The sequence below is a fragment of the Leuresthes tenuis genome, unplaced genomic scaffold (assembly GCF_036924035.1).
Source record: "Leuresthes tenuis unplaced genomic scaffold, fLeuTen1.0.hap1 SCAF_10, whole genome shotgun sequence".
NCBI classification, from domain to species: Eukaryota; Metazoa; Chordata; class Actinopteri; order Atheriniformes; family Atherinopsidae; genus Leuresthes; species Leuresthes tenuis.
In genome coordinates, this window is record NW_027325364.1 from 29806565 (window position 1) to 29821256 (window position 14692).

Sequence of the window (14692 nt, forward strand, 5' to 3'; positions counted from 1 at the left end):
ACTTTCCTAATAGTTGCCTGTTTGTTTCACTGTCAATCTCTTTCATGTAGATAATAATGGGCTCACATTATTTACGCTGTGTTAACTGTTCTGTCATTTCCTAGTTGAAATGACTCATATTTGACCCTTTCTGTCGAAATGGAAGGCAGCTCACCAGACAATCTACCTCCTGTTTGTGTGTCACTGCAGTCAAAATCTAATAAACATAACCTGACAGTTTGCTCCTGGAAGAATGATGATGAGCAGGTCTGACAGAGTTCAAGAAGACTTCGAAAAATACGAAGGAGCTGTTTGACAGCTGGCAGTCATAATAAATGAAGGATAATATACCATTTTTTCTTTCTACTGTGCTGCTTCCTAAAGCTGCATGGATCTGGATATTTAAACAAAAACAGAAAACATGGAAATGAACAAATGGCAACAAAGATTAGAGTTGACATGGCCTGAGACTAAGGGTAGAATGCTCTCTCCTGGTCGGGAATGAGATCCTTCCCCAAGTGGAGCAGTTCAAGTATCTTGGGGTCTTGTTCACGAGTGAGGGACGAATGGAGCGAGAGATTGACGGGCGGATCGGTGCGGCGTCTGCAGTGTTGCTCTGCACCGACCCGTCGTTGTGAAGAAGGAGCTGAGCCAGAAGGCGAAGCTCTCTATTTACTGGTCAATCTACGTTCCCATCCTCACCTATGGTCACGAGTTGTGGATAGTGACCGAAAGAACAAGATCGCGAATACAAGCGGCCGAAATGGGTTTCCTCCGCAGGGTGTCTGGGCTCTCCCTTAGAGATAGGGTGAGAAGCTCAGTCATCCGGGAGGGGCTCGGAGTAGAGCCGCTGCTCCTCCGCATTGAGGGGAGTCAGATGAGGTGGCTCGGGCATCTGGTTAGGATGCCCCCTGGGCGCCTCCCTGGGGAGGTGTTCCGGGCACGTCCCACTGGGAGGAGACCCGTTGGAGAGACTGTGTCTCTCGGCTGGCCTGGGAACGCCTCGGGGTCCCCCCGGAAGAGCTGGAGGAAGTGGCCAGGGACAGGGACGTCTGGGTTTCTCTGCTCAAGCTGCTGCCCCCGCGACCCAACCCCCGGATAAGCGGCAGATGATGGATGGATGGATGGATGGATGGGTGGCCTGATCATTTCTGGCCATTTCATTCTTAATCTCAGGTATCTCTACATGAACTCTGCATCCATTATACTCTCAAATGATTTGGGATTATTTCAGAATGAAGGACAACTTCCTTCTGGGAGAATGAGAGGATTTGGCGAGAGTGTTTTCTGATTGGTCGAATTCTTGGAGGCTTGCCGAGGTGGCAGAGGCGACGATGTTGGTGACTTGTGAATCTGCTCTACTCAGTGTTACACGACTCGGGAAGTTAAAACTCATAAACAAAGAAGAGACTTCGGCAATCATGCGACGTCTTCCACAATGACAAAGCATCACATCCAGCAATATCTGATCCAGAAGATAAAAATAAGCAGCACAAAGGTTGCAACATGACACCTTTATTTGGTAAACGTGCTCATTACTTCCAACACTGCAACATGCTCTCTTTTTGGGAACAGCTACAACGAAATGTGACGAACATGTGAAATATAGCAAAAAAAGTGGGCAGGAAAAACAAACTGCATCCACTGATTGATGATTGCTGGGTCTTAAGCTGAAAAGGGTCAACCTGCCCTTGCAACCAAAAATGCATTCTCTTGGAGACATCGTTAAAACAAATAACAGTTTCTCAGAGTGTTTTACTCTGAGAAGTTCCTGTCAGTCACTTCTGCTTTTGAAATGTTTGTGAAATATGGCCAGGTTGCTCGAAAAAAGCCCTTTAAATGAGAAATCGACGACAGAAAACATAGTTATTGAAATACTAAAAATGGGTCTACCTGCAGTTGTTGCCGTCACTTTTCAGGACCTTCTTGACAGATGTTAATCACGTGTCTCTGTAAAGAAAAGTGAGCTGTATTCATCCTTGCTGCCCCAAGTACAGAAACCTTTTTGAAAATTGTTCCCATCATTGCCAATCCGAGACAGAACTGGTTAAAAACTGTGAAACTCAGGAACAAAGCAGGTAGTAATGTGGAAATGGGAACTTCCTACAGAAGTTAGGGGTTCTTCTATTAAAACAAAGGAAACTGGTATAGATAACTCGAAGGTAATACAAAGAACAACAAAAGAAAAAATAGGTTCTTACTTACATGAGTCCCTCTTGTCCCTCCAGGGCATCTTTGAATTCCTCATAGATGACCTGTTCAGCATACATATGCAGCAGGGCCTCATACATAGATCACTTTGTGTTTGTCTTTCAGGTCATTACTATTACGAGTCTTTTGTAAATACCAATGCTAACAAATTGGTAACAACACCAAATCAGGGTTTGCTCCATGTGCAGAACTATTGTAAATCTTATCAGTTTAAACTTTTTTTTTTAAACCTCTATACTAATCTTTGATCCACACCTTTAAATTGTGATGATGGGTTGGAGATATTTACGAGGCATCCATAGTTTGTGCTATAGCTTGTTCTCAGCCACATATCTGACATGTTGTCTGACATCACCGCTACCGCTTGGATGCGAACAACAACTTGAGTGGTTTTTGGAGGTGAACACCTGTGAGATACAGAATAAAAAGGTCGCGAAACAAGGGAGTAACTGGGCAAGTGATATCTGAGTTGGATTAGTCTGGGGTGTGTGACTTACCTTAAATGTTGTTTAAAGGCTTGACACGACACAACGAAATGAAGGTCCTTTGGTTGCCCCATTGTTAGTGGAGTTGATCCTCTAGCCACACTACATTATCATGGCTAATAAATAACTGGAAGTGAGTGCTTTCCTGTTGGTAAACGTTTAGCTTGGGTCCACTTGATCACTGTAATTTGACCTTTGGTTGGGCTGCTGAGGTGAATACTTAGAGGCTGTTTACATCCGTTAACATGCGTCCTGGGTGATCCGATCACAAGTGGACAGTTTAAGCTACAGGTGTAAACACAACTTGGGATGCAGTGAGGACACATTGACATCGGATCATTCTCCACATTTTCAGGGGATCTGGAACAATGTTACAACAGTCTTGTAACAGTGTGAATGCATATGTGTCAGGGGCCTCATTAAAGAATCACCTGCTCACCTGTCACACTTCCATGCACTGCAAGTACTTGGGTTTCTACTAGAATGTATATGCATTCTCGTAAAAAAAAAAAAAGTATGATATAACCCTGAAAAAATGTATGATATGAAAAACAGTGTCTAAATTCCTTTTCAACATCCCCTCCACCCCCCAAAAAAACCCTGCTTTGCCCTAACTGTGTTCATTTCTGCTACAACTGTGAACAAAACAGCTGTGAGCACAGGGCCAAACCTTTGGAGAAAGAGGCAATGCACTGCTGTGCTTTATAAGGTGTGCAGGATCCTCAGATCTATTTTGGGCAGCAAAGTTACTTTCAACTGAGAGCAGAATGGGTTACTTTTTGCAGAGCCTTTATGACCTTCATTTTTTTGGTCTGTATGACTTGAGTATACTTGCTTTCTAACCTCTTGCTCACACAGACGACTTTGTTTTTGGTGGAATTCGTCACATTTATTTTTTGTCTACTATGCCCGTTACCTGAGAATTCCACTAAGGTGCACACCACATACCACAAACGCTCACTAGAGAATCATGGGGACATCTATGAACAAGCAAATATTTTCAGAATTTTAATGATGAAATACTAGATGGCTCTGAGAGACCATTTATGCATTGAAGGAGTCATTCCGCCACCTGTGTAAGAAGCCTATTGGATGTGAATAGGCAGCCGAGCACACACCTCAGATATCAGTGAAACATCACACTTCTAGAAATCAATTTGAAAACTGCATTCCTGTGTCAATAGTGAGGATTTCCCAAATGGTGGATCCTAAGCCACAGCTGCCTATATGACACGCATAACAAATAACAGTGCGTTTAGTGTAAGTCCATATGAAATTCAGCAAAGCTCCTCCAATTTACTTTGTTGCAGCTACAATGAGCGGTATTAGGTTGTACAAATCCAACATGTTAAGCAAAGTCTGGGCCCCCTACGAGACGGACTATGCAGCGAGTCTCAGTTGGTCTGACTTTTAAACCTGTTATTCTAGATAAAATTGGTGCCTGCTCCCCCATTCTTCACTTTCCAGGGGGAAAAAAAAAAAGCGGGAGGGCGGGGGGGGGGGGGGGTGGGATGTTAGAAGTGCCACCTGCATTGATCTCCTCAAAATTTAACCTCGCTCTCACTCAGACACATGAGCACATATGCGCACACACTTGTGCTAACACCATATAATATTCCCTGTGCAGGGCCACCTGACGGCAGCAACATATGGAGACAGGCCGCGGCCCACCAAGTAACCAACAAACCAGCAGCAGCTTGGTGTGGTTCGTCGCATTGCAGGCCATAATTCAGGTCTGCGCCAGCTTTTATGTGGCATTTTTAGCAGCCCCTATTAGTTGCGCAGCTATTTCTGAGTGGATAATTTCTTAAAGCATGTGGCATTACAGGTGCATGTTATACAGCCTTTTGCTTTCAGAATGCAGAATAGAAAAGAATGTTGGTTTTCCCTTGATATCTCATTATTGGCCTAGTCTATTACATTGTCAGAGGTTAGTCCAGTTTTTAGCGCTACCTGTTAGATTTTTTTTTTTTTAATGTGAAGTTGGGAAGTCCATTACTATGTCTGGACCAGTAGTCTAGACTCTAGATTAGCTCATATTTTGATTTATGAAGGCTGCTTTAGGCATCTAAGGCACGAGGCTTCTGGTGTGATTGTAATGCCTCATTACTCCTGTTCATAGTTAGTCATAGCAACCTGCTCCTGGTCTGTGTCTACAAGAGCAGCCAAGAACAAGATGACAAATGCTTTCTGTGTTCTTGAGAAGAGATCCAAGATAAATTTAGCAAATGCACATAAGCAACATTCACTGATGAGAACATTGATTCTGGCTGTCACATTTGTCCATATGCCAGTTTTTTCAAGCAATATCATTAACAAGTTGAAGTGGAATAATCACTTTGGCTGAAGTAAAGCGATTACGAAGTAGTTGTTGGATTAAAAAGAGGCATTTGTGTGCTTTTGTTTACACTAGTGCAAAGTAATGGTGTTTTTATTTAAAAAAAAACAACTCTACTCCATCTACGCCATTGTACACCTCAACCTAACTTTTATAAATTTGAATTTATAACTTAGATATCGCTATGAAGGTCTCATTTACGACCTTACTGATCAAGTTCTCTGTGTAGACAGATCTAGAGGGTTGTTCTGTATGGTGAAGGATAATTGAATGACCTCAAACCAGCATGTGGTTGCTGTGGTCATGCTCAACATTGAGGTGTGGTTCAGAAGGCTTGAGAGCAACAATTCATTTATTTGAACACGACAATACATGCTTTCTAAGGTTCGTCCATGCCCTTGAAGAAACAAGAGAATTATGTTATTAGAATGGGGGGGGGGATATTCACGATGAAGCTAAAGGGATGTGAGCAAAAACTGCAACAAGTGGGCTTTATGCATTAACAGGTGTGTATTAAAAGCTTGAAATGGCATATGATGTAATCTTGTTCCATTTTTCACTCAGAACCATTTGAGTGTAAAGGATTGGAAGCTGCAAGGTAAAATATAGTTTTTCATGTGGCACAGTCTATAAAATATTTTGGCCAACTCTGCGTTAAGGAGTTTTTCTCCCCTGCATCTGGTGACAGACAGTTTTATTTGGTTTTATGGCTGTCAGAGATCAATGGCTGTATTGAGGAGCGTGGTTTTAAGGAAATGGCTTGAGCAAATACAAGGATTATACACTCAGTGATTGACATCCCTGTTCTAATGGAACTTTCTATGCCTTTCTTTGAGTATTCAATCTGGCCAATGCTAGAAAAACCGTAATCACGCCCCTGCAGAGTTTGTGTACTTGCCCTTGTGATTGTGTCATGTGGTAGCTTAAATCAACATTGGTTTTAATTCCACCCAGAGGTCTACGTTATATGCTGTAATACTTTGAAGAGACAGTATTCATTCAATCCAAGAATATCTGTTGAATTTTAACTTTCTTTGGATGTTTAGGTGAGAGCCAAGATAGTCGATTCAGGAGCAGCTGGAGATGTTTTCAGTTGACTGAAAGACTCCATTAATTCCTGAATTAGTCATCTGAGGAACTGAGGCTTGAGGGAGGGAAAACAGTGGGAAATAGGGAAGGATAGATGGATTATCAGCTCTGAGTGGATTATCATCCCCTGTGGTGTGCATTCCACTGTCCTTACTTCCCCACCCAGCCTTAGTACTGCTTCATTGCTTCCTAGAAAAAAGCCTGTGAAGAAGAATTCTGTGAAATACAGGAAACATTGTTTTTTTTTTTTTTACCACTACACCATGTGCTCTGGGCTATTGTTTTCAATGAGCAAGTCAAAGATATAATGACAAAAATATTAAAGGTTGGGTTGAGAGTGAACAGCCAGTGTTTCTGTTAACTGCTGCAGTTGGCGTGTTAACCACAAAAGTCTGAGGCAAAATCTGTACAGAAAAAAGGCAATATTGTGTTTACAGTCAGTGGATAGAGCTCTGCTATTTTTGTGTCTTCAAAAGGAGCTTTCCTTTCCTCCACAGCTGGATACGCTGAACAGAGGCAGAAAGCTGCATGCACACACATACGTTGGCCTCCTGATGCGTTTTCCTTAACTCCTGATAAACCACATCATTGCCATTTTCTCGCCTTGCGGTCTGCAGCTGTCTGCGGCACTTGATTAAAACATCTCTTTTAGTAATCCCTGTGTAATGAAACTGTCTCCTGAGAGTGGATCTCAGTGTGTTTGTGTATGTGTGTACTCGAGTGTGTCTGTGTGAGGTAGTGAGCATACATGTGTGTTTTGGGTCAGGGGTGCTCCAGATGGGAGGAAGGGGAGGTCTGTGTCTGTGTGAGAGTAAAAAACGAGAGAGGAGTGTTTCTATGAAGAGTTTCGGCTGTTCTGGACCAGTGATTGAGAAATGCACACATGAAACACCTTTGACCCGAGGGAACCACAAAACTTGGAGCTGTGGCTGCAAATATAGTCCATGCCTCCCCGTAACTCATTCCCAGTTCCATCTCAGAGAGTGTTTACTTTTGATAGAGAATTTGTGTCATTACAGATTTTAGTTGAGAGAGAAAATTGTTATCCCTTAATTGCACTAGTAGAATGACAGAGTGTTAGAAATCAAGACAACTCATTTCTGACTAACAGAAAAAAGTACATGGGGTGCAAAGAGAAGTACAGTGTAGCTGTAGCTGAGTCCATGTGTGAAGACCACAGGTAAATGTTTGCTGAGGTTTTTGATGATATTTTTGAATCATTGTATTACATTTTAGCCTGCATCTGAACCTATTTGGGATGGGGATTGTACATCTCTCATGAAGGCATGACACTGAGTAGAACATATACAGCCAATTAAAAAAGTGACAATAAATTGCAGAGAATGAGTAATGGGAACTTTTTTAAACACATATTCTGCAGTTTATTATTTCCTGGTATCTTTTCTGTGGCATTTTCCCTTGATTTTAATAAATGTATTAAATACTTTAATTTATGTATTGTTTAACTATTTATTTTATTGTTTGAATGTTAACAGTTTAACCTATTGGTGACCTTCAAGGGAAAGGTTGGAAAAAAGGTTTTCTCTCCTTTAACATGGCCACTTGGAAGACTTTGGATGATGCATACAACTTCATTTAGAGGCTATGTAAGACACTTTCGTGACTCTTAACAGTGGCCGACAATAGTAAAACAGGGGTGTATTTGTATTAGTTAATTAAGATAGGGTGTGACTGACAGTTAATGAGTTGAAGAAACTTCAGATAAGTTATCACTGGTCTCATGACAGTTGCTATCTGTTGCATCTATCTGTCAAATGTGTCAGCTCTTAATTGATTTTTATTGGGTTTGCTGTGGACTGAGTAAATAGACTCAGGTAAGTTAGATTTAAGAGAAAGTTTCCCATTGTAAGTCATGTCAAATATAATGAATTATCTTGACGTTTGCTTTGTGAATCCTTCCTCTAAATTTTGATAGTTAATCTGCGTATATTTTCATTTAGCTCCCATTATAAACTAAATCCACCCGTGTCAGGGAACATCCATTGAGAAACATGACACTTTGCTCTACATATGCTGCCAAGTGTTTGGCTCTTCTCACCATATTCAAAGAGACAATAACCCTATTAGTCTTTCTAGATTATGCTACCATCATTTCTTGCTTTTAGAGGTATAAAGGAACAACATACCGGTTACATACTGTACACTGTTCCTTCTTAAGTTTGCACTGGAGTTTTTCCCAATGTATTGGTTTTTTTTTTTTTTTTTTTTCTTATGTTCTACTCAGTTTGGAGAGCATGCCTCCTTTCACTGTTACAGTATACATGCTTAATATAGTCGACATACAAACACATTCTTTTTGGACATGCAATTTTATAATTGATCCAGTTACAGCTTGTTAGAGCACCAGGCTCCTTGTCAGCTGTAACCTCATTACCACTGCTGATCGTGCTTGGCTCACAGACTGGATATTATTAGTTTGTGCGCATATGTACAGGTGTGTTTGAACTCAGACATATGTGTTTGCCTGCAAGCATTTGTTTTCATTTCCATACATAGATTTTGTGTTAGTTAAGGTCTATGGATTTATGTGCTTGTGTGTGGCCTCTCTAAAGCAGGAATTATATCCTGTTGGATAGAACTTCAGCTGTATGTAATATTGGTTTGATGGAAATGATCAGGTTACTCGAATACCGTTTTAAGGAAGGATTTGGCTTAGGTATCACACGTGTAATGGCATCATGTATCATTAGATCACCCTGAGATGGCCCCTCAGAGCCCCTTTTGGACCTAATCCAAGAAATGTGTGGGTTTTTTTTTTAATACTTTTTCTTTCAATTATCTATCCATCTATCCATCTATCCATCTATCCATCTATCCATCCATCCATCCATCTATCCACACACACATACACACACATACACACACATACACACACATACACACACACACACACACATACACATACACACATAGACATAGACATAGACATACACATATATATATATATATACATATATATACATAATTTGTGCACCTGATTTTTTAATTTTTTTTAAATTATCAGTCTGGAAAGGTTTGTGGGCCCAGCTCTGTGGGGTTGTTACATTATGAGAAGTGTGCTGTTATGACGTTTGCTCCCAAGGCAACAAGCCAAATTTTATAATATGGATTCTCCGCTCTAAGTACAATGCATTTAGTTAGTTGTGTCATGCAGACTTGTATCCCATTCTGAAAATATGTTTTAATAATGTAATTTGTTACTGCTGGGGATGCTGCAGATTCTAATGTATTTTGACCTCTTGGATGCTTTTGTTTCCCTCGAAGGCTGTGGTAACAGTGAAAAGCTTCCTGCCAAAAAGATGTTTACCATGTTGCAGTAAGAAACACTGACCGTGCCAGCTACTTAATGAAATCCGATGAGTGCCTGGCTGTCTTCACATCCAGCATTCCCAAAACACCCTAATGAGAGTTTCTGTTTCTCATTTAATCCCAAGTTCCAAGATGCTGTTCACAAAGAATTGGGTATAGTATAATAAAAACAGGTGCATAATTAAAGTTTTAGGGGACCACATGCACATGACAAGCTCCCCTTAAACACTATAAACACTCAAATAAGCCAACAAACTTTCATCCCTTGCCAGTCCTCTCATTGAAGTGGCTTTGCAGGCACATTTGCTCTGCATGTGGGGACAATGTTGTTGCCGTGTCCCCTATGCGTTCTTTTGTTCAGTTGCAATGTCTCTTTTTGAGTATGTGTGCATACTCAGAGTGCACACATTTGAACATGCAAATAGTGCAAAAGAATAAGTTAGATTAATGTCTTGTTGTAAGGCATGCAACAGTAGATGTTTTTTTAATGGCAAAAAAGCATGACGATGCATGGTTCAATGTGGTACATGCATCACATGTTGCCAGGGAATTAAAAATGTAAATTAAGTGTTGTATGTATGCATTGTCAAGATAAACTCGTTGACCCCGTGAGGTCTGGACTTTCCTTCTCCCTCTCTCCCTGTTTCTTCTCTACTCTCTACATCTATCTTTATCAAACTCTCACTTTCTGTCTTATAGTTGAGACAGCAGGCGGTTAGGAACTCTGGGCTTGCCTTTGTGCAACTAACAGCTCATGTCACCCTGCTGAACCACCCAGGAGTAGAAGAAAGGGAAAGATAAAGAGACTCTTGGAGAAGGAGAGGGAGGGAAGGAGAGGAGTTAAACGATTGCAGAACTGCTGAGCGAAGAGAGGGACCCTGTGACAAATCCCACACTCTGAACTGGGACCAGACCATAATGGATGTGTGATTAAATGAGCTGTGATGTTCGTTCCTGACATGCTATAGCCATTTCTGGAATTAGTCACAGTTCTATTTTCACCAAATGCTCTGCTCATAAGACCGTACCTCTTTGCTTCCAATACACACCGTACCCCCCCCCCCCCCCCCCCCCACACACACACACACACACACACACACACACACACTATAGGTGTATCTGGGCAGGAGGCACAGTGAGTCTGAGCTCATGGACCTCTCAGAGCACAAAAGGGGAAAACAAGAGTGGAAAAGGCTGGTTTCACTGTGTAGCTTCCTGGGTAAGCAGAATGAGTGATAAACCGTGGTACAGAGAGTGAGAATGTTGTGAAGGATAGAAATCAAGTTGTAGATCAGTAGTTCTGACGGTGACAAGTGTTCCGTTGCACTTTTCACTGTGTATAATTCCATGCCTTGTTTGGTGAGTGTGCATCTGTGTTAAAGATATCCTTCTTATGTTTCTGATTGTATGTGATAGATGGTATTGTATGAAAATGTGCTCCGAGACCTACCCTTCATGGATTTTAGGGGCAGTACATCAGTAATAAAGTATGTACGATATTAGAGATGAACAAGAATCATTTGAATGTCTTCGGATAAGAATGAGTGACTAAGGAAGACTGGAAGGGGAGTGCTAGAAAAGGAGGAATTAAAGAACAAATAAAAAATGTGTGTGTTTCTGTGTCAGATGATAAATGAGAGCATGGTCTGTTGAGGTTCTGATGGACAGGGGCTTGGAGGACTCCATCAGACTGTTCTGTTACCTCATCCCCCTCAACGCTCAACTCATCAGCTTGTCATATGCTCAGACTTAAACAAGCTCTCTCCTTCCACACTCTTGGAGACAGATGTAATGTTAAATGCTTAGAGATTCTTTTCAGGGTCAGATTTCTGGGCTGTACATCTTTTCGCATAAATCATTGTCACAGTTTTGACGGAGGGGAGAGAAGGGTCGACAAACTAAACCTACCTGCCATGAAACTAATGAAAGCTTGGCTTACACTTGGTACCTCTAAAGTTTACTCTTGGAATGTAGTTCTACTTATTTGGCCTGTTGTGCTATCAATGAGCTGTTTTATATTGCAATGGTGTATTGATGGATTTGTGAAAGCTGTGAACCATGTATTTCCACTGTGTCCATTTCATGTAGTGTATATATCTGCATTTATGTGCAACTTTCTAGTCTTTCCTTTGTTGTCACTAAATTCTGACAGGCCCTTTGTCTCTCTGTCACTAGGCTATCACAGATCTAATTCTGTCTTTCTTGTCCCTTCGCTTGCAGGAGCAAAAGGTCATCAGTCCCCACCACAGAGTGCATTTTTGAGCTCCCTCACTTCTCTGTTCAGGCTACACGGGCCCAAATGCTTTTGCTCCAAGCAATCTATCAGAGCTGGACCCACAGCACGATCAACGGCTCCCCGCGGACAGTCAGTGAAAGTCTACTCAATGAGGTGTACAAAATGCCAGGTAAGCAACATGTTTGGCTATGTAATGTTGCCTAAGCTTGGCGGTTAGTGGACTGCAGATCCAATGTAGATGTTAACCTACATTCATGAATTTCTGATGCTTGACCAAGATTATGATGTAGGTCTTTTCTGCTTGTATGTTGATGTGGATCCTCGGTCATCTAGGTTAATGTGAACTTAAGTGCTTCAATAGAAGACAACTGGACTTCTTTTCTTGGTTCACCAAGAACATATGAGTGTGTGTGCAAGAGACAAATGACCTCTGAACCTTTTCACTTTCACTGTGATGTTTGGATGCGTGTTGAATTGCTATTCAACAGACAACTGTAAGTTTCCTACGAGTTGCTGAAAAGGAAGGGTCCACATTTATCAGAGGCGGGGCGGCATGTGTTTGTAGCTGGTCACCATAGCGAATGTCATTTTTACTGTAGGGTAGGGATTATAATTTAGCACTGCCAACTCAGCCACTAATCAACAAAGATATACTTTGTCCTTTACTCATAAAATAAACAATGTTGCACATGTGGTCTCTTATAGATCAGCGCGTTTAATGTTAGTTCAATCATTATTGTAGCAGATTTATTGGAAAGCCTTTTCTTTCTTTTTTTTTTTTTCATAAAGAACATGTTGTGTTCTTTGTTTTTAAAGTTCTGTTTGAAAAAAGAAAATGAGAAACTGGATTCTTGGTGCCAGGAAATTGTCAGGAGAGATATATGGAACTGGCTACAACTAAAAGTGATTTGACTTTCTTGTGAAAACTTTTACTGTTATTTCTCAGGGATCAGCTCAAGTGTCAGGCTATCACAGAGACACTTAAAGATCAGCTTGTCTTGTGCCGAGTTTATGATCAAGGTCCTGCAGCCGAGGGTAAATTAACTCTGAAATGCTTCATGTCACCTAGGATGCCTTAATGGTCAAATAATAAATTTTTCTCCTTGTTAAATAAAGGAAGGGGAGCCTGAATTCAATAAAACAGTAGCGTTTCTCATGACGGTAGCATCTGGACAGTCCTCTGGAGGGCCAGGGATTTTCCAACTCATTAGGATCATGTTGTTTGGTATGCTGTCAACATTCTGCCTCAGCCAAGCCAGTCAAGCTACCTTTTTCACTGTTGTGTTGCTGCCAACATTTATGAAACTGGTCTCCCGTGGAGTGAAGTCAAATATTCCTCTCCCCTCATTCTGCTTTTTTCTTGGAAAGGGCGCTTGAATAGCGACATGGAGAAACATTTGCACATCTGGTCCATGTGCTGGCAGGCTAGAAAAAGTGGGGGAAAGAGCTTGGGCTCAGAAGGCAAGAGAGTGAAGGGGAATTGGTGATGCGTTGTCTAAGTTTATGTTTAGTGGGGAAAATATTTAGCAGTAATTTCTATCATATAACCAAAGATGTCTAGTTCTGTTTCTGCTTTTGAGATTGTGTTGACACTCATTAGACTTCAGGAGTATGTCAGCTGTTCCAATTTCTCTTAGTCTTTGGTGTGACATATTGAGTGTGTAGGAGAAATGGAAGAAGAGGAGTTGAAAGAGCAGTAGAAGAATCGACTTAGTCGAGTGGAAAAAAAATTTGAATAAATGCCTTTGAACTTAGTTTGTTGTGGTGCATTTTTCTCTCAATGTACAACTCGCTCAACTATGTTGGTTCCTGTGGGCACTGTGGTTGTGTGCAGACTAATGTCATGATTGGACTTGCCAGCTGTTCACTGCTTGGTATTTGCGTTCCCACTTACTTTTTAGCTCCTTGCTTCTCTACTTCTGTTCAGTTGTTTTGCTTATCTTCGACAAACACTAAACTGATGGCATCTTGCCACTTACTTGTTTCCTTAAGCAGTGGAAAACACAAAGTTTTAATTGTACCTGCGTTTTTCTAACTGTGTGACCATCTTGCTTTCTGGCCCATTTATAACCCTCTCAACATTCAGTTATGAATCCATATTTTAATCCTGTTTTTTTTTTTTGTTTTATTTAAGATCACTAACTTGTCATCAGGCTACTGCCAATGTAATACTGACACTACTGAGGCTGAATGCTGAACATGGCAAACAAAAGCACTTTGAACATGTGCTTTTATTTCCTTTTTGGGAAATGTCCTCTGTTCTATCCTTTTGATCGTGCAGCATTTTTCAATAGAGCAAGGTGTTTCATATTGAGGTCTCGCTGATAACACAGATGGTCAGTGTGAGATTTCATTCCCAGTCTGAAGGAAATTCCGCAAATCAGTAACAGGGAAACTCAGCAGCTTCAGTTTTAATCTTGTGGTCCTCATAGACTATAATATATCATTCAAAATATCTAAAGCAACATTTAAAGTCTTGAATTCTTTGCTGCCGACTGGAACACAGCCGCTTGGATTTGAAGTATTTTGAGATATTGTGGTGCCCCGTGGCAACTTCAGGAGTAATACAGTGTACAGCCAATGTAATGTAGCCTTTGTGAAATCAGAAAACAAACTTTAAAATATTATTTCCTAAGAGTCAGTTAATGTCGCTCACTGCCGACTCCAGGATCAACTGGTTTGTGACACAACTGTCTGTAGGACAGTGTTGATCTCGCACCCAGCTCAGCCATTAAGCTCAGTTTTCTCTTGTGACATATTATTCTAACATTTCCCTTAGAAATCCACATTGGCAACTTTTATTTTCTGACACAAGCTCATCTAATCTGATATTTTTCCCCTCCTTTTTCCTCCTGTGGTTGTCAGTGGCCAGAATTTCTCGGATTCCTTTGTGGTTTACAAAGCAGCAGTAGTAATAGTAGTAGAGTGGAGCCTGTAATTCCTGTCTGCTTTGAGGCAGTATTACCCTCGGATTCCACAACATACTGACCACAGTGACCTCCAATTACTCAAGTCTGCATGCAT

At 41.1% G+C, this 14692-nt stretch overlaps 1 protein-coding gene across 1 annotated transcript in view; it reads left to right on the forward strand.

Moving 5' to 3' along the window:
• LOC140316988 (intermembrane lipid transfer protein VPS13B-like) overlaps positions 1–14692 on the forward strand; it is a 292443-nt gene that overhangs the window by 53448 nt on the left and 224303 nt on the right. The window contains exon 16 of the mRNA XM_072395068.1: positions 11639–11837. Coding sequence (XP_072251169.1) covers positions 11639–11837 — 199 coding nt within the window. The remainder of the gene's footprint in view (positions 1–11638; positions 11838–14692) is intronic.